Raw genomic sequence first — 23973 nt, 5'->3', positions numbered from 1 at the left:
CCACAGAAAGACACGAGGACAGCACTTGACCATAATTGGAGCCCTGACAGTGTGAGAAAGAGCAGTAATGTTGCCTTATTTTTTTTGCTAACTTGCTGCTAAACTCTTGGATGTTTTTTAACCAGGGTAATGGCTTCAAGGCAAGCGCTTCAGGGTTCTAATGTCCCAAACTCCCAAAGTCAGTCTGTCACACTTTTCACTTTTCATCTCCCCATAATATGTATTGGGAGAATACTTTGAAGATGTATTTAGTTACAGAATAGTGCATGCCTGCATTCAAATGTGTTTTGTCAACGTATTCAGTTATAGTAGTGTACTGTATTCCGAATAGGCCTTAGAATGCTTGCATTATTATAATTGCATTATACTCTAGTGTGAAAACATGACATTTGATTAAAACAATTTCTTGTTTTTTTCTTTCATGTTTTGCATCTATTTATAAAATAAGATGACCTTTATCAAAAATTAGAGAAGGATAATTGCACATGCACTCAGAAGAGCTCCGTTTTCTATTTGTCTCACTAATTCAGTGTAGTGTAAAAGCCTAATTTCAAGATTAAATACAATAATGTATCTCCCTGATTTAAGAGTAAGTAACTATATTCTAAATACAGTACCCCCAAAAGAAAGAGTAAACGGACTAACTAATATAGGCCCACGTATTTTCGGTACTTCAGTTACTTCCCCGCCCCGTGTATGGTCACGAGGGGCTGGCACTTCTTGTAATAATGAGCGACTTTTAGCTGTAAAGAAAAGTAAAAACCTTACATGACACTTATAAAACGAGTGTATCAGTTTTAGCCCGGCTCTACGCGGTGGTTGAGATTATCAGCCTAAAATAAAGTGAGCTGATCTAATGCTTTCATAACGTTAAATGTTGGATAGAAATCTTGTGTCTTAAATCAACGGTGAGCACCATAAATGAAGCTCCAAGAGAAGGTAGATGTTTTATTGCTTTAAAGGTGAGTGCACATCCGCAACCTTGCTGTCCCCTGTCATGTCCCGACATGGCATCAAGGTTAATTTATGTGCAGGCCCTAAGTGCTACTGTGTCAGTAAATCTGTGCATATTGAATCGATACAGCAATGATTTAAGTCTGCTCAAGATCCTCTGTCTCGAATAGATCATACTGAAACCCAGTTAGTTATAAAATGTTAGGAATAGGATAATGCTTGAATACCAGTGACATTACTAAGGCCCTTCCAAAAGTCAACTAAATAACTTTGTTTATAGGCTAGGTTGAGCCTATAGGCATTGATCCATAGCAAGATAGGGACTGATGATTTAAACTAACTATTGAGCCAACAGGTTATATGTTAAAAGACATGAAGGTGTTGTTTTTTACACACGATTATTCAAATTGTGTTAAATTGGTTCAAATATATAACGGTCTATCAGTAGGCCTGCAGAAAGATTTTGACCTGTGCTTGAAAAACAGAGGCACCAAAATAAGATTAGAATGTGTCATTCGTTATAGCCTAATAATGGATGCACTTGAAACAGTTTTTTCTTTTGAAAATATTTTTTTCTTTATTGATAGACAACAACGATATGCACATACAATCAAAGCGCTATAAAAGCCAACATTTAGGAAAATAACTTGTCCTTAAAAAAGATTGCATCTAAGGTAAGAGCTTTACGTTTTTTCTTTTTTTTTTTACAAGAGCTGTGAAGATTGAAGATTCAAACCCGACCCACGACATTAAGCACAACTCATAAGTTGACAAAAAAGAAGAAAAAAAAAACATTTTGGCTATACGACATGTAAACTGCCATAACGATTCACAGAAATCACAACAAACACAACAATAAGTTACATAAAATAATTAGAATAAATAAATAAATAAACTTATGATGAACAATATTGCAACAATCTTCCATAATAAAATATGTGCCAGCATTCAAATGAGACAATCTAAGTTGACTTGTTTAAGGCAGTTGTACAGCGGGATTTGGGTGGATGTAGACTATGTCACTAGGCATTGATACTAAAGGCATTTGTGGTTCTACTTAGCATGAATGTTCAGTCGCACTTCTCCACCACACAAAGTTGATAAGTTCTGTCATTCACAAATCAAGCGTAAAGCTTCACAGAGAGCAATCACGGTCGGTGAATTTGAAGGCTTTGATGGGGAAAAGGTTACTGAGATTTTAAGACATTTCTTAGGTCTAGAAGCTATCATTGAGCACATGTGCTGTTCTAGAAAAATACCCTTCAACAGTCAAACTAACGCTTTGTATTTTAACTTGATATACTAATTTGAGAATGAAAATCTCAAAATAGGCCTATAGGCTATGTAATTAAAGATAGAGAGAAGCATTCAACAATCACTGATTGGCATGAAAAAGAAACCAACTATCATCCGCCCTGCCTTTCATTGGCCTAAACTTATGGCAGTGAGCATCACGGACTCTCTCATCCCACTTTTGTTTGCTTTTTCTGCTTCAAAGGCACGAGTTGAGTGTTGTCTCTAGCAGGCTGGGCGCACCGGCATCTGCAGCAGGATGACCTGCCTGTTCTCCGAGGGGTGGCACTTGTTTATGTGCCTGGTGAGCCCTGGTGAGCTGTAGAGCGTGGCGGGGCAGTATTTGCACGGGTAAATCTGGGATGAGTGCATGAGGCGCAGGTGTCTCTCCTGGCCTGCCCTGCTGGTGAAACTCTCCCCACACACGGGACACAGTAGGCAGTCCACTGGGCTCAGGTTGAGGGGGCTTTGGTTTGTCGCTTCCTCTGAGGAGGAGGAGGATGGCACGGGAGGCTGCTCTGCCGCGCGCTCGGCCGTCTGAAACTCCTCCAGCACTTTCTTTTGCAGGGTCTGGTGTCCCATGATGTGTTTTCTTAGGTATGCCTGGCGCTTGAACCTCTTCCCGCAGAACTGACAGTCATACGCGCCGTCTTCAGAGCCGGACTCGGACAGGCCTGGACTCGGGGTGTCTCTGTCGCTTGTGTCTTTGGTTTCATCGGACTTGACACCCAGGGGCGCCGCTTTAGGCATGTCAGGTTTGGTGCCCTGTGCAGGAGGCAGTGCAGAGGTCCCCGTGGCCGCGGCCCGTGGCTTGTGCCAGCGGCGATGAGAGGCGAGATTGGCCGGGCAGCTGAACATCTTGTCACACTCGGGACAGCGGTACTCGACGCGGACGATGCGAGAGCATTTGTGTTGCGCCAGGGAGAATGGATCCGCGTACGCCTCTTTGCAAAGCTGACACACAAACTCGCCTAAAGGTTTGTTTCCCGCCATAGACAGTGGCCGTGGCTTCATCTCCACGGGGCCCTCTTTGATTTTGAGCCCCAGCACTGGCGAGGTCGTCACCTCGTCTTCGAAGTTGAGCTTTCTGATGGCTTTGGGTTTTTTGGCAGGTTTGGGTTTGCGCTCCGTGGCCTCAGCGGGTCTTTTGGTGACTAGGCGGTTGTTTGGTGCTGGGAGGCTGCTACTGATGCTGCTGGTGGAGGAAGTGGTGCCGCTGCGGCTGCTGTTGCTGGTGCCGATTTTCAGATCCACTGGAGCATAGAGGAGGTGGTCCAGCCCGGAGAGGGACGCGGCTGTGGGGAATGACTCTGCAGAAATCGGCGAGCCCAGATTGAAACTTCGCTCAAAATATCCCCTGCCGTTGTCCCGGCTGATGGGCCGGGTGGGGCTGTACAGGGCTTGACACACCGTCTCCGGGTTCCCGAACTGCACCGGCTTCTCCAGTCTTGGCACCGCCGCTGTGAAATCCGCGCGGTCAGGACTGCGTGCCACGGACAGCGGCGGGGAGGGGTCAGCCCGACACGGCAAGGCAGCTGGGGTGGGAGGCTCCTGGAGGTCATCCTCGTCTGGGCGCGTCCTGTACGAAACGTGTGCCGATTTCTTGTTTCTTTTGACCAGGAAGCCTTTGGGCATGTTGGCGAGTCGCTGCAGGAAGGCACTTCGGGGAGGTGAATGATGTCTCGAGGATCCAGGTTGGTTCAAAAAATATGGCAACAGAGAAGCGCGTGGGACTTAATCTCCCCTGTATTTCGATCCTTCTGTTTCTGAAATGTTTTCGTCTCTAAGGCATAGCTCCACTCTTTTTATGCCGGAATGATGCTATTGTTCTGCCCCCCTCTTCGCCGCATCCCCAACCAATCGGATGAAACCAAGATCCCAGTGGATTTGATTGTGGGAGGGCTCAGAGTCGGGCTTAGGTGGATTTCGTTGGAGGATGTGCAGATAGCTTAGCAGATGCACTGGCGGTTTATTACATTAATGTGTGTGCCTGGCCCCTCCCTGGCAGAGGCACACGCCGGGACCCTCCTTTTTACGGTCTGATGGGCCCCTATACAAATGCACACGTGCCACGGCTTTGTGGCTCTCCTCTGGGGGCCCCGCTGCTGCCAAAGGGAAATGTGTGTCACTACTACAACTTCAGATTTTTACGATGAGTTGATGTTTAATGTAAGATGTTTATTTCGTTGAGTGTGGCTATTTTTCAGCAGCACAATGCAGCCCGTTGGAGCCAATGTTTTCACAACAATTGAAGCACTGCAACTCTTTTCTTATTTTAGTCGCTGTGGGTGCGCCCCTCGTTCCACAGTTGATTATTTTTGCTTTTTTACTCGCAACTTTTGCGTTCAGCTCAGCGCAGCTCCCCACTTTAGCCTTGTTTGTTTTTTATGAGGCTTAAAGTAAATATGGTATAGGGAGCGTTTCTTTATTTTAGGGCACGTGTCGGTCTCAGTAGTTTAACTCGACATATAAATCAGACATCTCGGTGCATACATAAGTAATAAGAGAGCCCTCTGGCCTTTGTGCACAATGGCCACGTCTGCCCCAGTGTGGGGATCCCTGCTTTTTTTCCTTTTTCTTTTTTTTTAAGGCAAATTGACCTCTTAACTGTGGCACCGGACTGGACAATCTGGTCCCCGACGACACGCGCACTGAGCGGGATCAGTGCTGCAGACAAAGACCGAAGCCGCATTCGCAAAATTTAGGAAATGTTGGACTCGGCAAACCACACGATATTAGGTTAGGCCTTTTAAATAAATGATGTTATTGCCAAATTCTCGGTTGACGGCGAACACTCGTTTTACATTTATTGTTAGAAGTTTAAAGTTTAAAACTCTCACTTTTCTTTTCTAAAGAAATATGCGAACATTTTGTTTAGTTTACAACTCTGCACACAACATTTTTAGTCGTCTGATTTGGGGGAAAGTCTCTAATGTATAGCTTCACTGTGCCTCTTTGCAGAGGGTGCATTCTCCTTTCAGCCGCAGACCAGGGAGGAATTAATCTCCATCGTCGTACATTGTTCTCCTCATTTGCATAAAGCTGCAGTATGACCAAGTCAAATAATTACACAATCGGAGCTGAGCCGCAGGCCTGCCCCTCTTTTGAATAGGCCTCTGTGTCCCGGTGCCTCCTCACCTGCCGGCAGCACACCGTTATTTAGTCTACGCTGTCAAGGTCGGATTAGAAGTCTTTAAAAGATTTAATGTCTTGTTTGCGGAACAATATTTTTGGTTACAAGTTGGATTACATAACAACAATGTCAACATGTTAACTATGTTTTAAATTAGGATATAAAGCAAACATTATCTTTGGCTTTAGGATAAAGAAACTTAAATGTAGTTGCTGTTTTGTCGTTGTCTCTCGTAATGGTCACTATTCCGTGGTTATTTTATTTGTAAATTAAAGCTTTGATGGCATTTTAACGAGTTCCTCTTTTGCCCATGATCGACGCGTGGGTCGGTATCCAGGCTGAGCGTGGGGCTGCGCATGCGTGTGTTTGCTCAGTGGCGCGTGCTGCCCTGTGCTGATGGGAAGCATATTAGCATACAGCTGCAACTTCCCTGCTGCAGCCTCCAACATGTAGTCTGTCTCCTGGTATAGGATTTCAAATGTTATCCCCATTCCTTTTCTTCAGACCGCTGTGTCATTTAACTGCTGTCTTTTTGAAAAAAGTACACGTTAAAAAAAAAAAAAATGATAATAATGCATTAGCATAAACTCTAGCCTAGAAATTGTCAGCACATGTATTTATCTTCTGATAGTCAAGGTAAAATAAGTTAGATTGAAAATATGTCTTTGTTCTTTCGGCACTGACTTCCGGTATGAAAGATCGCGAGGAAGGTTGGAATGTGCCCAACGCATCTTAGTTTACTGAGCTTTTGCCAATCTGTTCCAGTCAAATATTAACCATGTTACCAGGGGGACGCGTGGAGCAGTTAGTCATTACGCAGTGATTAGACGACCTGTGTCCTGGCCCTCGCACAAGCCGCCGCTCACCTCCTGTAAAACTTTCAAATGACTGATTGGCTTCATGTGCTTTCACAGCTAACGCTAATTTCAAAGGGGAATACACAGGACTGTAATTGGTGTTCACTACATGTCCACCTTGAATGCACTGTCAATCAATTATTGTAATGGATTAGTCGGGGTCCTATTTTGGCAAATTGTAATCTGATAGAGGGTTCTTTCAGCACCATGGAGAGAGCCAGCAAGGGACCCAGATTTAATCAGCCTGGCTCTGGACGCATCACAGGCGGGACTTCAGCCTTTGTCCTGGGGTGAGCAGCACACACCAGTGAGAAAACAATGTCAGCACACGACAAAAGTAACAGCCTGTAATCAAGTCATTTTTATTTGGCATTAAATCTAAATTAAAATTAAATAATTCTGAAATACAAATATACATACATGAGTAAATTGGCACACAAACTGTTCAGGCTATAGGTCACTTTCATTGACACGCAGACCTATAAATAGCTTCTTGAGTAAGGAAATAACAGTACTTTTAGTTTTGAATCAACTTTTTTGCCTCATTGGATTTTCATGTGGAGACTGCATTCCACCTAAAATAAATAAGCACACTTAGGTAGCTCCAGAAGAGATGAGGCCCAGACTATCACTGGGTAAAATGGCTGTTTGGCCCTGATTGTGATGTCTAGACTTTAAAGTGTACTTTTAGTTGTGCACTTTGTCCAGGATGGGACATTTTGATTAGAGTGCAACAGATGTTCCCGATACTAGTTTAATGGCCCTCTGTTGAATATATCAAATTAGTTTAGTTTATAATGAATGATAATGTCTTATCTGAAAATACATTTTCAGTTGGAGTTTAAAAATTGGGAGCTTTACAACTTACAGTAAGTTGAAACTTTTACTGGTTTTGTTGTATTTTTTCCAAAGTTTGATTATGAATAAATGATTAGAATGATAACATGTACATATGGTGTTTTTGTTCACATGCCATATAATTTTCTGAAATTGGATTGTGGATCAATCTTGAAAAACATGACCAACTTAATCTCATTTCCATCAACGTGTTAATCCTGACCTTTTCAACCCTTTATTTCATACGTCTATACACTGATCAACAACTTCAAAGGCACAGTATAACATCTAAATGTCTTCTTTGTAGCTGCTGTATTTCTGCGTCTGTGGTCCCAGGGGCATGGTTAGTTCTAATTTACTCATCAAAAACATCAGAGTGTCTCTCCGTTGTCTCTGCAGTCCGTTGCTTGTTTTGGAGGCGGGGTCCTCTGTCGGAAAGCATGCCCTGGAATGTTAAACACTCATTCACCTCTGGGGGCTGCCGAGGTAGATAAAGTGATTGTTCTATCTAAGGGCTGATTAAAACGGCTGTGGTCTGTCTGTTACCCCTCCTGCGCGCACCTCTGACGTCTGTCACATTCATTTCTGTATTCATGAGCACGTATCCAGCAGGGGAAAAGCAGGAGCGGATGCCATATTACTGTTAATAAGAGCAGCGGGCTACCACATTGGCCGCTACAGGTTTCCCCCACTGGTCCAGCTCATTCAATTACTCCACGAGAGTTCTCAGAGGCACAGCTGCACTATGGGGGTGAAGAGTAGTAAATTGAGGTGCATTCATTCATTCTCATAGACACACATGTACATAGAGGTACAAATGGAAGGGGTAAGTATAATATTCCCATATAATATGGACCGGCATTTAGCATTTTAAGCAACAAAACATGCAAGAGCAAGCTTATTTGTATTGCCACAAATGAACAAATTAGTATTTCACAGCAAAGGAGAATTAAAAAGCATTTTATTTCATTTTGACTGCATTATACCAAAATTATTATTACAATAATATTGTGGGTAAATCGGGTATGGGTAAACATATTTGTATATGTTAAAAAAAAACAATAACATAAAATTCAAAAATAGTCTTGATTCTTTCTGTAGGTTGATGTTGTTTTAGGCTTCACTATTACATAACAACATAATACAATAACAAGTAACTATAATGTAATGGAAATATAATGAAATGGAACCAGGAAGTGTCCATGCAAATAATGAAAACTTGACAAAGTTAGTATCACAACATTCTTGCTAAATGCTAAATGAATGCTACATTTCTTGTAACATAAATTTCAAATGTCATAATCCAGAGCCAGTTATAAATTGAAATGCAACTTATTTTATGCAACCAAATAAGTGTATGTTTTTTTGTTATATTCCACATAGTACATTGCATGTTTTTAGGATTACAGAACCATAAATACAAATCTCCAAATATGAAAAATTAAATCATGCTCATAAGAGGCTGTGCATGAGGTCAGCGCTATCTTGTTGGAAGTGGAGACAGCCTTGGTTCATCAATGGGAAGAAAAATGTCCTGTGACAAACCTAATGAGCCCTATCTTTTATCCAGTGAGCCTCCTCAATCTCTCCTTTAAAATATGAGTCTGTGTAAAGCACACAATTGTGTTGGGGTTTCATCCTTTTTGGGGACATTTACATTGACTTACAATAATTTTCTGTAGACCAATCCTTACTTCAGCCATAGTCTCTACTTTTCTAACCTTATTTTAACCCATATCATAATTTTATGGTGTAACGTTGTTGCAAAAAATACTTGATTTCTGTCCCTATAAGCCAATGTGTATAGATATTTTATTCAACACATCATAATAAATACATGCCCATTGAATAGCAAACATAAAATGTTATGATAATATAATAATATTTAACTTTTTAGTAGAAGCATCATTTGTGTCATGGACATGCTGTATGCTGTCCATGGTCCTGAAACAACACCAGCATTAACTTTAAAATGCAGTATTTTGAAGACACAGCTATTAATTGCATCTATTTTAACAGCATTTTTATTGTTTTTGTCCCCAAATTTTATTCAGGCTATTGAAAATGTTTTAACATAGTAAACAACACAAGCACCACATTGTGCCCATTCAAAAAAAGAAGAAACAATGAAAACATTCTTGTTATCTTTATCAATCCCTGCATCCACTGACCGACTGGGTAGTGGGTGTAATATAAATTGCTTGGAGATAATCTAATCCATGTTTTTTTTGTTTTCTAACTACCTTGTCTCCCTACAGGGCACTTACAGTACCACACAATACTCCAGTGTTCTTCTACATGCAGTACTATACTAACCTTTTATTAAAGTTTATTAAATGTTGTCTATGTTTACAGCTGAAAAATGTTTAGAAAAAATAAAAGAATAAAGAACTGATTCCTGCACCTACTGGCGCTACATACATTTGCATTAACCATTTGAACTGGACTAATAAAATAATATTAATTTTCCAATCATATACTCTGACAACTTCTGACAACAAATTTTCAATCCAAGCTTTACGTCTGAGTTTTTGTTATTTTACTATTTAAATGCATCTTTAACATGTATGCAATGATCAAACTGCCTTGCCCTGGTTGATTTAGGAATTTCACATTTCCCCAAAACAAAGACATCCCTGGATTGGTCCACTCTTCATTAGTTGGCATGATTTGCATTCTTTGATAATTGTGCTGCTTCCTTGATTATTAAATGATCACCCTAATTAGGCAGCATAATAGGGTTAATCAGACTCCGCTCATCGCAGTTATTACTATTCCGGCAAAAATGAATGAAAACGATACCCTACTTGATTAATTATATCTGCCTTTTCATCAGCAGCGCTACCATTCCCCCCTCTGAAATTAATATCATGTTGTAAATGGAAAGAAGGAGCTGGCCGGACATAGACTGATGAAAGATTTCACTCAAATTAATTAAGCGCTAATTATGCAGCAGGAGTTGGGAGCAGTTTGCATAATGAGCTATATCAAAAGAGATCAGTGGTGAAGAGGGACTGTGGAGTTTTCTATACGGCCCTGTGATGCAGTGTAGTGCATCAAGAGCCTGGAGGAGAAGAGGCTTGGAGCACTCTGAGGCGGCCGTCGTGAGCCGGACGAGTGCTTTGTTTGGTTTGTCAACAGCCTTAGGAGCAGAGGCTTTCTCACTTGTGCCACAAAAGTGTATTATTCTACCATGTATGCCACTTGGGTGGATATTTTGCATTAACCCTGGGGCACAGGGCACACCCTACTTATAATAATGTATCCCATAGTATATCCACTGCTCTAAGTACAGGCAGTGAGATCAGAATGTAGGCTATAGTTTGATCGCCACAACCTGCATCCTCGCCCCAGGGAACAGTAAAGAGCTCATTACCTCCCACTCTGATTCTTGCAGGGACTGTCTGCTTACAGAGAGAAAAGGGATTAAAGACGTAAAATGTACTAGGCTTTAATCGGCTGTTTAATCAAAGCCACTGTGTAGTATATGGAGTCGAGTTGTGATGATTTGTGCTATATTCACTGCAATCATGCATGGCCTAATCAGCAGATCCAACTCCACACTGGTCTTCAGACGCTCTGAGGAGAATTACAAAGACTATGATTAGTTAATCAAATGAAGCACCTACTGCCCTTTCTTTATTTGTGTATACACCTGATCTAAATGGAAATTGTATATTCGAGCCACTTCCTGGAGGACACATCTACATGTGAATGATCCTTCTTCAGCCCGCGGTGCTGAATGCGGAACAAGATCTTTCACTTCAAATCAGCCTGTTACGGCATTGTGGGGACTTTACATCTATGAATGATATTTGTTGTCAACGCTCGTGTGAATGTGCAATCACTCTGTCTGTTGTGAAGTAAATCAGAAACCACTAGGCCGGCGCCCTTCAAACAGGCAGCACACGATGATGGGAAGCAGAATGTCAAGACTATTATTCTCAAAGGGAAGAGAGCAGACAACCAAAACACAACATTTATGCAACAGAGCAGCTTTTATTATATTGTATAGAATATCAACTTTACTTTCATACAGTTCATACTTCAGTGGCTTTTGATAACAGATACCTTGTTTCTGTCACTGCCTAGCAATAGTTAAAGAGAAAAGAATATCCATCCATTGGTTTGAGATGACTTCCTTCCAGGGGCAGCAGACTTGACCCCCTCGCCTGTCCTAAACCTCTATTATGTGTCAGTGACAGCAGTGCTTTGGGAAGGTGGGACCCCCCCCCCTTATGACTGCTGCAGGGTCGTGGCTATCCCAATCCATCTCTGTCTGCCCCGGGATTGATTGTGATTCAGCATGTGGGGCAGGAGATGGTGGGGTTGTTTTCTGATGAGCAATAGGTGGAACCCTTTGACTCCCAGCACATGGCAGGCAGAGGCAGGCTTGTGCAGAGGGGTCACAGGCAGCTGGTGGTGGGGGTAACCGGATTGAGAGAGGGACAGGATACATCAGATAGAAGTTGTCCGAAATAAAAGACAAAGCCACTAAAACCTGAAGGCACAGTCTATCACTTGGGTCATCCATCACGTTCAGATCTGAGATAAAGTGCAACAGTGTGTGTGTGTGTGTGTGTGTGTGTGTGTGTGTTCAGAGGAATAAAGCAAATGGCAGAGAAATGATGGAGTTCATATCAAGGACTCAAGGCTATGACAATTCTTCTCCCAGGTCATAAATAATGTTTACATTCTACATAATTGTGCATAATTGAAATGCTTTATCATACCATCTGATTTCCTCAAAGCGCTGAATTAAAACTTCCCCCAATTCAAGCCTTTTCTGAACCCTAAATGGCTGAACTCTTGTGGACTGATGGATGGAGTGGATTGAGCATTTATTCGATTTTTACAATACCCATTTCAAAGCCAATACCACAAACAAATGTATTTAGTTGTTATAAAGTTTAAAAAAATAAAATAAAAAGGTCAAGGTGTAATGCTTACAAAACAACTTTTAAAATGTTATGATTTTTAGTTTGTGTGTCAAACTGATCCTTATTCATCCCAGAATGGTTGGTTTGACTGAAATGCATGAATTTGAAATATTTACTACTATTTATTTTATTTTTTCAGTAATTTCAAAATACTACTTATATAAACACATCATTAAATATCCCAGTGTTTTTTGTGCTCTGTAGTCTCCTGGCCATGATGTTAAAAGGCAATAAAACACATTGACAAGATAAAACAAACTTACTATACATGGTTACTGTACAAAACAACAATAAGAAATGCTTTAAAAAAAATAAATCTTTAAATCTCTTTAGTAGCAGGTCTTTTCTTTTGATTCTCTCTGATTCCCAGTTGAGGTCAGAAGCCGGCTGCTCTTGTTAAGTCTGGCCTTGGTTTCGCTCCACTGGTCTGCTCCGCCAGCTTAACTCCATAATCAACCTGAGGAGCTTCATTTTGCAGCATTTCTTTTCATTCTGTGAGACAGGTGGGTTATCGCTGTGTAAATATGTGCCATAATTTTCTCCATTGTCTTGAAAGTAAATTTTACACAACCACAAAAACTCTATTTTCAGACCTACTGTACACATGTATGTTCAATGTGCGAATAAAGAAACCTTAGTGTCAATCAGAGGAAGTTGGTTGAGCCTGGTAAATATGTAGCCAGTAACGTGATCCCCTGTTGACAGAGCAGGGACAGGTGCTCCGGACAAACTAATCCATACGTGCATGCTAGCCACTGGTCATCCATTAGGCCAGATTGATTCTGAGCTTAAAAGAGTCCTCCTCAGCCATCCCAGGCCCGCTTTAAACCTCACTGTTGCCATGATACCAAATTGCAGAATTTCAAGATGGCCTGCCCTGGAAAGTGAAAGGAATGTCCAGTGTTTGTGAACCCAATAGTAGAAACATTTGATCACAAGAGAACATTTTGAAAAGTCATATCGGTCTGACAATAGAGGTAATTAAAATAGTTTGTCAAGTATGTTTCTGCATCAAACCTGGAATTCATCGTCATCGTGGTATGATGGTACAAACTTGTAATGGCTCCTTTGCCATGGCATATACTCCTCTTTAATATATATATATATATATATATATATATATATATATATATATATATATATATATATATATATATATATATATATATATATATATATATATATATATATATAATATAATAATATATCTAATAAATAGGCAAGAATTCACATTGATTCAGTGTTATTACCATTCCATCTCCTGAACCCAAATTAAATGCCAACTAAAGGTTTACGGGATGGGGCCAGACATCTGCTGCTCTCTGATTGGTCCATACACCAGCGGTCGTCTCACCTGTTTTCCACAGCCCATTGCAGGGTAAACAGCCTCAGTGAGGGCTGCGGGGAGAAGAGCCCATCTGGTCAGCGGCATTAACAACCATCTCTTTAACAATAGCTTCCAGGAAAAGGAGAAGGGCACAACAGGCCGTATCAGCCAATAAAAACAAGCTATGCATGACATTTAGCGCCTGATGCAGGGCTTTGCGGTGTACAGGTTACCTACTGTCCGCATCAACCCCAGGTAATAAAACTGGAAGCAATCTCCTATATAGAGCTGCCTCAGTTGAGAATCTCATAATTTCTCATCTCATCATTTCTGCGTAAAAATGCAGATGGGCACGATGCAGAAGGGCGTGGAACGCGTCGTTTTCATGGTTGTTTATCCAGAAACACATGCAAACCGACGTAAAGCCTCTAGTTTAACTGTTTTTAAATTGTTTTTATTAGTATTATTAGTATTTTTAGCCTTTTTAATTCCATCACGGCCATGGAGCCATGGAGGGGCCCACCACATCCATAGAGCAAGTAAATACTTTTTTTAGACAGACTGAACGAGGAGCGAACGGTTGAGCGACTTTGTAGAACTAGTGCAACTGGTCACGGACTGACAACAGCTCCCTCTTGTGCCCAGAGTAGAAAATAATCAGAAACTGATTCAGAAAAGGTTTATTGCCATTGCCAATGAACAAAATTCACAAACACAGGAACTTGCTTTGGTGATTAGGTGCAACATAAAACCCTGAACAATAAAACAAAACAACATCAAAAAGAGCATGCATTAAAGACAATTAAAATCTACTATAGGATAGAAATAAAAATAGGCTTACTATGTAAACACAATGTACAGTTAAATTTATAGATAGTGCAGAAAGTGAAAAGTGAGTGATTGATTAAACTATAGTCATAGCAATAAATAAATAAATAACATAAACGTTCTTCAACTACTTTTGGCTTAGTACACAAAGGTTGTGTTGACTATTATAGTTTGACTATAGAAGTTACAGTGTTTTGTAAAAATATTTAATAAATAAACAAATTGAAGGATTTCCACAATATTTGTGAATGCTTCCTCTTTCTATAAGAGTAGAACAAAAGCAGTAGCTGTGAGCCATAGTGAGACAAAGAGAGATGTGAGAGCTGAGGTTTGGGGTGGAGGCTGAACAGCCAGTACTGGCCTCTCTACAGCTGCTGGCTCTAATGAGCATAATTACCCTGGTAATAACATTAGCCTATCTGAGGGAATGGAGGGGAAGGACAAGTGGTTGTGTTTGCGCGCATGAGTGTGTGCATGTGTATGTGTCCATGCTATCTCACTTGCGGTCTCGTTCCCTGGATCTCAATATCTCTTTGTTAGCCCACAATAATTGTATTTGGGCCTCATATCCGCCATATCAGATTCGAGTTTGTACAAGGTAATTAGCAGAGGAAGGGAAGCCTCCACACCAGGAGGACAAATGCCCCCATGACATCATCCTGGCTCCCCTCTGCATCAGAGACCTTTCTTCTCTTGCTCTCACTCAGACACACTTAAAACGCTCTGAATGGGGGCCAAAACATAATGGCAGGTGAAGGATGATGACATTGAAATGGAGGAGATTTAGGAGGAGATTTAGGATTAATAAGATAAAGAAAAATGGCTACATGGGCAAGAGATAAGGCCGATAAGGGTCTGGGGAAGTGACTTGATGAGATGGAGGGGCTGTGTTTCGCCGCAGGCCTGTAATCTCCAATCAGCTTTGACTAACAGGCAGCAGGGGAAAGTTCCTCCGTGTTAATGCAGCGTGCTATTGAGACGGAGGCAGCTGGGAGCCGAGGATGAGGGGAGGATTAAATGGCACTCAGGTAGAGAGAGAGATGAAGGGACTCAGATGAAGATCCAGGGACGATGGTCACACCCTTATATGCTCCCAGCTACTCACTTTTCCACAAATTCAATTCAGCATATACTTCTGACGCAGGAGGTGTCAGCCATCAGTTCCAGCTTTGTGTAGTTTAACCTTTCAGTAACACTTTATAATAACTACACTTTAATCGCCTTTATACAGCATGGAATTCTTGATTCATAATGAAGTTGTTTATTAAGAATGATTCAGACTTAGTATCCCATCTCCTACCACCCATATCCTAACCCTTTAAGTAGTTCCAAGCCTGAATCATTCTTAATAAACGATTTGTTCATTATGAATTAAGTCTTTGTTCATGCTTTATTATGGCTAATGAACGTGTAGTTATTATAAAGTGGGACCAACCTTTTTTCAGGGTGTTCTAAAAGCAGCATTAAACTATTACTTAGGAAATAATATTTGCCAAATCACTGACAATTGATCTTGATGTATCTTTAGTGACTCAAATAATACTACGTGTAACTGTGGCCTATTTGATCATGATCAGATACATAATTACACTACACATTCGCCCATTGATACAAGGTGGGTAAAGTCTTGCTCAAGGACTATCATGGTATTAGTTTTGCGTTGTCTGGTTGGCAAACGTTTTACTTTTTTATTCAAATTCAAAACCCTGGCTGATCCCTATTGATCTATGTTGATTCTTTCTCTTTAGTTTTAAATTTGGGGCCAATCTTTTTTTTTTCTCCGGCAAGTTTTCTCAAACTAATGCTTCAATAATCTCCCGAATCCATCTATCTCTTTTGCTTTGTGCAAATGATCCGCCTCCGCCTGTCCATTTACCGGCACTGACCCTGGAGACATGAATCAGAATGTGTTTTGGGGAAGTTACTTGTGTTTAATGATCATTTATAATATTGTAATGAGGGAGTAAATTGCAGTGGAAACCTTTAAAAACAAAGCGTCTTCAACAGTCAAAAGACACACTAATAAGATTTTTACTGAGATCTGTACCATTTTATCACTTGATAACACTCAGCCAGTGAATGAGTAAGCTTAGGATATGTGAGCTATATGTATTACAGAAATTGGCTGTGTGTCAGTTCTGCAGCGATCCACTTGGGGCATGTGCCTGGCACTCAAATGTGGGTTGTGGCTCTTTGGCATTTCCCTCTGGCGCACTCGGCCTCCTCAAGCCTCATCTGGGTCACTGTGATGTCTCTCTGCATTTGCACACCGCTCACACTGCTCCTTACACAGGGCTTATGGGTTCTGGTTGTTAGGCAGAGAGCAGAGACCAGAGGTGATCTGGAATACAACTTGTACCCATTATCTATACCCTCTGACAAAGGCCTTTATGTGTGCAAGCATGCAACAGAATATAAATTCACAAATTTAATGTTTGTGAATAATCCCATCTGCCTATAGACTCCAGTCCACTCTGTGGGTAACATGGTAATCTGGTAATATGGTAACATGGTAACATGGTAACATGGTAACATGGTAACATGGTAACATGGTAACATGGTAACATGGTAACATGGTAGCATGGTAACATGGTAGCATTGGCAAAGCAATGTTTCTCAAAATGCTTACATGTACCACCACAAGAGAAAAACTATTTGGGTTTTTGAATGTTTGTGCCTGTGTACGAATTGTGCTCTATAAATAAATTTGATTGATTGATACCACCAACCCTGAGCCAGGTATAGGCCTATAGGACTCGAACTAGCATATGAAGCAACACAAAGGAGGGTAAAAATAACTAAATATATGTATGTTTATTTAAAATATATATATTTATAATTAGGCTTTTTCTAATCATTACAATATTATTTAAGTATATTTACTTTAGTAACTATTTAATAATATATATATATATATATATATATATATATATATATATATATATATATATATATATATGTATGTATGTATGTTTTCACGTAACAAAACCTTTATGTTGACAATCATAGTCCTAAATTATTTGTATCATTTTATTATTTGTCTTATTATAGCAGCAGATATTTTTTTATGTAAAATTCCGTTAACTTTGAATTAAACATCAGATGTTACGTCCATACAGTTTCCCAGTTACTCTTACTTGAGAAATAGTCTTTACTTTCCCCCAAATCTTTCTTGAGTAATTTCTTGGGCCACGTTGTCCTTCTACTTGAGTGGCATTAGCCTATTTTAAAGTAGCAGTGCTCTTACTCGAGTACATTTTGGCAACTCCAGAAACCTCTGGAAACATAGTGTCTGTAGCGCCGTCCCACTTACTGCACAATCATCTGTGTGGTTGAAATGTGTGATGAAGGCGCGGCTGGCACTTTTGTCTGACGTCACACGTCCACGTAGTCCGAGAGTCCGAATCTGCCAATCCGTGAAGCGCCGAAGTGTACAAATACACACTTCCTGTATTTGTTTTAAAATTCAACACATTTATTATTTTAAACGGACTCGCAGATTTTTAAATTTAAATTTTCATCTTGAACCAGTCATTACTTTAAAAGAATGCAAGCCACACTGAATGTCTAGTTCGTATTTATTGTATTAATTGTAGTAGGCTTTGGTTCATGCTTTAATTTTGAAAGTCACTCTACAGGAAACACATATACTAGACACAACCTCCACCTTGTTCCACGTAATACAGGAAGTATTGAATAGAAGCAAAGAGCACAGATGAATAACTGAGTGCTGCTGACAGCCTACATATTTAAACCCAATCACGTATTGACCAGAACAGACCTACTCGGCGCTTTCCCCAAAATATCAAGTTATTTCCTCCAGCTCTTCGGTAAGTACACGTTATAGTTGTAGCGATAGTGCTGTAGTAACCTTCCAACTGTAGGCTTACTGTAAGAGTAAAGCATTTTTTGTATATAATTAAGTATTAAAAAAAAAGAACTCTTGCTAAGAAACCTCAAATACCTTTTAAAACTTTAGCTTGTTTTGTCTGATGATCGATGATAGCCTATCACTGCAGAGGAATCCTCAGTGGAAATGTATGTCTGATGAGACACTGCAGTTGTAATATTGTGGACACTTGTGTGGCTATTGTTATTTGAAATAATGGCTCAACAGGTTGGGATGGTGTGGTGACGTGTGTGTGAGGTGTGTGTTTCTGTCTATACTTATATGATTCCATTTTGTCAATCTGTTATTGTGTCTTGGGACTCTCAAGGTACCAGATATTAAAATGTCTGGAAAGGTTCTGGTCACCGGTGGAGGAGGCTACATTGGTAGTCACTGCGTTGTGGAGCTGATTGAAGCCGGATTTGAGCCAGTAGTAGTGGATAATTTCAGTAACGCAGTACGAGGTAAGATACATTTTACGTCACATGCAAGTGCCATGTCATTATAGCATACAGCCTCACCAACCTTTCTCCTTGTGCCCCTTGTGTACACATCCTGTTCTGGAAGAAGGTGACAGAAACAAGCCAGAAAGCATTAACAGGATAGAAAAGCTTCTGGACATCAGCATTGAATTTCATGAGCTGGACCTTCTTGACCGACCTGGTTTGGAGAAACTTTTCAAAAAGGTGCGCTCTCTTACCATCTATTAATTATGTATGTTTAAACTGAAAAACAATTGTTGAATAAATTATATTTCAATAACAAATAATTGTTGCAGCACTCTTTCAGTGCTGTAATGCACTTTGCTGGCCTGAAGGCTGTTGGCGAATCGGTGGAGCAGCCTTTACGATACTACAGGGTCAACCTCACTGCCTCACTGAACCTTCTGGAGGTCAGTTCAAACTCGCATTGTCTGGAATTCACTGCATGTCTTCTTCAATGTGACGTTCGTATTCACATGTTGCCTGTCTGCTTTAATATGAATGTAGTTTGCATGTTACACAGTTTACAGTACAAAGATGTATTTCAACCGCTGCTAATGTACTAACATGGTGATGTGTGCTTGGAGACATCCCTAACTGGCTGCTCACTGTAAATGTGTGCCGTGTTTGTGTGTGTATGTGCATGTGCGCTAGGTGATGCAGGCTCACAGCGTACACAATCTGATCTTCAGCAGTTCAGCCACAGTGTATGGAGATCCACAACGTCTGCCGATAGATGAGAAGCATCCTGTGGGAGGCTGTACCAACCCTTATGGCCAGAGCAAGTACTTTATTGAAGAGATGATCAAGGACCATTGTAAAGCTGAGAAGGTACAAATAGAATAAAATGGATGGGTAGATAATATATGTTGTACATCGGTATAAAAGTATGAGGTGTTTTAGTGTTGACTGTGTGTAGGACTGGAATGCTGTGCTGCTGCGGTATTTCAACCCAATTGGAGCACATTCCTCTGGACTTATTGGGGAGGATCCTCAGGGCATCCCTAACAACCTTCTGCCATATGTGGCCCAGGTACCATCTCTTTACACACACACACTAAAGGCCATTTATATGCGTATTTTGTAGAATAATTTTGTTTCTGCTTTTCTTTTCATCATAGGTTGCGATTGGTAGAAGAGACTGCCTTAGTGTGTTTGGTAATGACTATGACACTGTGGATGGAACTGGTATGTTTTGACTTATGTATAAGACTGTCATAGAACGGACCACAGTTTTGTGAAAGACCCTTTGTCCTCTCTCTCTTACATTAAGGTGTGCGTGATTATATCCATGTGGTTGATCTTGCAAAGGGACACATAGCGGCTCTGAATAAGCTAAAGGATCATTGTGGGTGTAAGGTATGCTTTCAGAAGGGAATATCATTGTATTTTAATTTAATGTACTTGTTTATAACTTTTTCTGTCCATAGGTTTATAATTTGGGTACAGGTACAGGTTACTCTGTGCTCCAAATGGTCAAAGCTATGGAAAAAGCATCAGGAAAAGAGGTACCAACATAATATAAACAAAATGGATTACATTTCATTGACCTTTACTTATTTTGTGTACATTGTCCAGATTGCATACAAGATTGCACCTCGCAGAAGTGGAGACATCGCTTCCTGCTACGCAGACCCTCGTGTGGCTGAAAATGAACTGGGCTGGAAAGCTCAATTTGACTTGGAAAAAATGTGTAAGAAATGTAACAATATTATGCAATATTAATAGAGTTGGTTTACACCAAGCTCTTTTGACCATAAGATAACCTGTAACTCTATGGTGTAACCTTTTCATAGGCGAAGATCTTTGGCGCTGGCAGTCCAAGAACCCCACTGGATTTACAAATTGAACATCTTTTTTCCTTCTTTCTTTCTTTCTTTCTTTCCTTTTTTGTTGTTGTTGTCTATTTGCAAAATCATGACCAAACAAACTATTCTCTTTTAAGTATAAAATTAGGTATGTGATACATCAATGTCTAATTTGTAATAATTATTTTGTACAGAAATATCATGTTCCATTTGATTATAAATATAATATAAAAATCAACAAATAAATAAATAACTTTTTCGAAAAACAATTGCTGCACGAGCAAACAGTTCTGTCTCTGGAAATAAAAGAGTGTGGGAGGTCTTCATCTACAGGACTCGGCAGCTACACTAATGTACAGGAATATTGCAAAGGGAACTATAAGATGACCCATTCTGTTCTCACACACCGTATGTAAAAGTGATGGATCTTTAAACGCATCCACCCTCGGGCGCCCGGTTAATAAACACCCACGTCAGCACACGGCTCCCTCCGCACGCTCTAACCGGGCTCCGCTCTTTAGGGCTGAACAGGAAGTGCCTCTGTGTGCGCGAGTGGACCCTGAACGAGAAAAAGGGAGAGAAACCAGAAATATTACAGAATGGATATAGTGGCAGAGTTGGGGCAGAGCAGATTATATCGGGCACCGGGTGAACCGGCTCACCAGTGAGTATCAATTCATTTGCAGGTTTTTTTATAGAGTGGGGCGTAAACGGGTCTCGCCAAATGCCTTGCCTGGGAGAGAGGCACAGGGCTCGGGTAGCAGGCGAGTCCTCCCCGCTGCCCGCCATGGAGCGCTCCTCCACAGATACGCTCTTAGGGATGAAAGCGGGTGTGGGCTGTATATACATCGATGATGATTCTTAAATGACACAAAATGTTTGATGTGCAAAGGCAAATCGAGCTCAGTTGGTGCGGGGCTGGTGCGTTTTTCTATTGTGTGGTGGCGGAGCCTGAAGTGGGCGTCGCTCCAGGACAGACGAGCACGGGGCTGCCCGCTTTTCCCTCACAGGACCGCAGCAGCAGCGCTCATGGCGGTGGTCGGTCTTGTCCGGTGATCTCGTTTCAGTTGTCAGTTTTTCTGAGGCGGTAAAGGCGCGGGCGTCGCACTGCGCGTCGGGCGGCGCGCGATCACAACGTGCCATTCAAATGAAGGCGTGCGTAGGAGATACACAACCCCAATTTATGGTTGTGGTAAATGCATCTTATTTCTTCTAAATGCAATAGCTGTAATGCAACATGGTAATCTTATTCCCCGATTGCGAATAATTAGGTCTATATTTAAATGCCTTTCGTATTTGTCAGAAAAGATGACACGGATTTGTCACCCGAAGCTCCTGCTGGAGTCGGGTGTACTCCCAGAACCAAGGGTTTGATTGAAGTGACAAGCAGCCAATCCCAGAGTAGAACACTATAGCGTGAGCGTGTGTGTTAATCATGTGCAGAAACTGCTGGCGTCCTGAAGAGAAACATTTAACTTCTCCTTTTTAGACAATTCACATAGTAACACATTTATAACATGGACTTAAATATAATAGATTAAAGCCACCCTGTCTTATTGCCACTCCTGTGACGTGTGTCCTGCAGGCAGCCACAGAGGTGGTTCAACACTGCTGACATCACAGTGGCTCACCAAAGCAACGTGCTGAAGCAGCTCAACCAGCAGCGCCGCCAGGAGCTCTTCTGTGACTGCAGTGTGCTGGTGGAGGGCCAGCTGTTCAGAGCCCATCGAAATGTCCTGTTTGCCAGCAGCGGCTATTTCCGCATGCTGCTGTCCCAGGCACCAGATGGGCTGTCCGACATGGTCAACGCCACCTTTGATGTCTTCAGCCCAGAGACCTTCACAGTCATTATAGATTTTATTTACTCAGGGCAGCTGGACCTTACCAGCATTAATGTAATTGAGGTTATGTCTGCAGCCAGTTACCTGCAGATGAACAGTGTCATCGCCTACTGCAAAAACTTTATAAAATCGTCACTAGACATTAGTGTGAAAGAGGAAGAAAGCGAACATTGCCCCAGTTTATCTGAAACTTGTAGTTTTACCAGTGCACCTGAAGAGGACACTACAGACATAAAGCCTCTGCAGCATGGCCCCTGCATCAGTCCACCTCCTGCTCTCTGGACTCGGGACACTTCCATAAACCACTGCTCTTTTGGAGGAAAAGACTCCGACCAGGACCTTTCATCTTCTGCCATAAAAACTGATGTAAGCAGCCCTGTTAATGATCTGATGAGTGGAGAGGCTGAGGACCCACAAGACCCCCTATATACACTTCCAGGACCAGAACGAAAGAGAAAAGGATCCAAAAGGAAATCCTCCAACAGCATTCGCCTCAACCAGCACAATGACCTGGACCTGCAGGAGGCCAGGTTACAGAAAGCTGAAAAGGCAGACGAGCTGTATGCCACTCTGCCCTCTATAGTTGGAGTCATCGGACAATTTAATAGGGGTGAATACAGCACCAAATTCACTTGTTTTTATATTAATATTAGGAACCTTAATAATCTTTTAACTATTTGTTTACAGACCACCCCATCATGCGGTTCAAATGCCCCTTTTGCACTCATACAGTGAAAAGAAAGGCAGACCTCAAGCGGCACTTGCGATGCCACACTGGGGAACGGCCATATCCCTGTCAGGCCTGCAATAAGCGCTTTACCCGCCTGGAGCATCTCCGGAGCCATTTTGAGACTGTAAGTCTGTCACTGCTGAATGTCATGGTCTCTTCAGTTCACTCTGCAGTGTGTTTTTTCCCACAGATTCACCAGGCCAGGAAGTTGGTGTGCAGGAAGTGCAAGTGTCCCGTGACAGAAGAGACGGGGCATGTAGTGTGCGAGGGCACACGCCGCTACCGCATGTGCACTTCATGCATTCAGGAAGTTGGCTGTGACAACATCTCTATTGACCCTCTGGACGGGGCCAATGATGAGCCAGCTCTGTTACTGGGAGTTGACGGTGAGGAGGAAGGGGACACCAAAAGGTCATGGATAGTAAATGATGACGATGATGACCTGGCAGAAGACTCGGGTGCTGACCTCATCATACAACAAGTCGATGACAGTGGCGAGGAACTCTAGTGCAAAACTTATTTTTTTTTAAGGCCTATGGGTAATAGCCATTTAAGAGACATTATGCATAAAGTAACCATTTACACGAATACACAATTGATCTTATAATAACTCTTCATGTATTAGTTTCTGTGTCTTTTGTGAATTTTTAGACAATGAACAAACTGCAATATCCAAAGCATGCACACTATATGTACAGTATGTAATTCTACTCAAGAGCTGCATTTATAAGCATGAAACACTTTTGTTGAATTGATTCATAAATGAATGTTTAACAGTACTGACTGCGAGATCAGCCAGTCCTAAACTGTAAAGTAATTATTTTTTTATTATGTGCAGTATGACCTATAAGTTATTTTTTTTTTACTTTTTGATTAAACTATTTTATACAGTGATTTTATCCAGTGAAAGTATTTTATCAGTTCTATGTGGATGCACCACAGTTCTCTGACCAAGTTCACAACAAAGCCAGATAATAAAAAGATCAAGTATAATACTAACTTCAGGAAAATGTTGCAACATTTTCCTGAAGTAGAATAAGCCTCTTCGGTCTCT

The 23973-nt window shown here is 41.3% G+C and overlaps 3 protein-coding genes across 4 annotated transcripts; 2 read left to right on the top strand and 1 right to left on the bottom strand.

The window, feature by feature from the left end:
* Window positions 1-1504: 1504 nt before the first annotated feature.
* insm1b (insulinoma-associated 1b) lies at window positions 1505-4194 on the bottom strand. Its single transcript, XM_072457779.1, has one exon. The coding sequence runs from the start codon at window positions 3880-3882 to the stop codon at window positions 2473-2475; it is 1410 nt and encodes a 469-aa protein (XP_072313880.1). The 5' UTR covers window positions 3883-4194; the 3' UTR covers window positions 1505-2472.
* A 13670-nt stretch (window positions 4195-17864) lies between these two features.
* gale (UDP-galactose-4-epimerase) lies at window positions 17865-20563 on the top strand. 2 transcript variants are annotated; one of them, XM_072457416.1, is made up of 11 exons: window positions 17865-17999; window positions 18387-18522; window positions 18626-18744; window positions 18837-18950; window positions 19195-19371; window positions 19460-19573; window positions 19662-19728; window positions 19814-19899; window positions 19971-20048; window positions 20119-20233; window positions 20337-20563. In XM_072457416.1, the coding sequence occupies exons 2-11, from the start codon at window positions 18402-18404 to the stop codon at window positions 20387-20389; spliced, it is 1044 nt and encodes a 347-aa protein (XP_072313517.1). In that variant the 5' UTR covers window positions 17865-17999; window positions 18387-18401; the 3' UTR covers window positions 20390-20563. The 2 variants fall into 2 exon arrangements, with proteins under 2 accessions (XP_072313517.1, XP_072313518.1); XM_072457417.1 differs by having other exon boundaries at window positions 17866-17999; window positions 18629-18744.
* A 263-nt stretch (window positions 20564-20826) lies between these two features.
* Window positions 20827-23874, top strand: zbtb8a (zinc finger and BTB domain containing 8A). Its single transcript, XM_072457232.1, has 4 exons — window positions 20827-21012; window positions 21934-22799; window positions 22877-23043; window positions 23110-23874. The coding sequence occupies exons 1-4, from the start codon at window positions 20948-20950 to the stop codon at window positions 23425-23427; spliced, it is 1416 nt and encodes a 471-aa protein (XP_072313333.1). The 5' UTR covers window positions 20827-20947; the 3' UTR covers window positions 23428-23874.
* Window positions 23875-23973: the final 99 nt, after the last annotated feature.

This window comes from Eucyclogobius newberryi, unplaced genomic scaffold, assembly GCF_026437365.1.
Source record: "Eucyclogobius newberryi isolate DKJ021-1_F unplaced genomic scaffold, fEucNew1.0.hap1 SCAF_21, whole genome shotgun sequence".
Taxonomy (NCBI): domain Eukaryota; kingdom Metazoa; phylum Chordata; class Actinopteri; order Gobiiformes; family Gobiidae; genus Eucyclogobius; species Eucyclogobius newberryi.
The sequence above is the reverse complement of the archived record's forward strand: the minus strand, read 5'-3'. Positions and strand labels throughout refer to the sequence as shown.

Excerpts from the sequence above, each read along its gene's own strand:
- insm1b (XM_072457779.1), bottom strand. The coding sequence starts at position 3,882 with ATGCCCAAAGGCTTCCTGGTCAAAAGAAACAAGAAATCGGCACACGTT.
- gale (XM_072457416.1), top strand. The coding sequence starts at position 18,402 with ATGTCTGGAAAGGTTCTGGTCACCGGTGGAGGAGGCTACATTGGTAGT. Across the intron at positions 18,745-18,836 it reads TGGAGAAACTTTTCAAAAAG|CACTCTTTCAGTGCTGTAAT; the intron begins GTGCGCTCTCTT and ends TAATTGTTGCAG. Across the intron at positions 19,372-19,459 it reads ACCATTGTAAAGCTGAGAAG|GACTGGAATGCTGTGCTGCT; the intron begins GTACAAATAGAA and ends GACTGTGTGTAG.
- zbtb8a (XM_072457232.1), top strand. The coding sequence starts at position 20,948 with ATGGATATAGTGGCAGAGTTGGGGCAGAGCAGATTATATCGGGCACCG. Across the intron at positions 21,013-21,933 it reads CCGGGTGAACCGGCTCACCA|GCAGCCACAGAGGTGGTTCA; the intron begins GTGAGTATCAAT and ends TGTGTCCTGCAG. Across the intron at positions 22,800-22,876 it reads CATCGGACAATTTAATAGGG|ACCACCCCATCATGCGGTTC; the intron begins GTGAATACAGCA and ends ATTTGTTTACAG.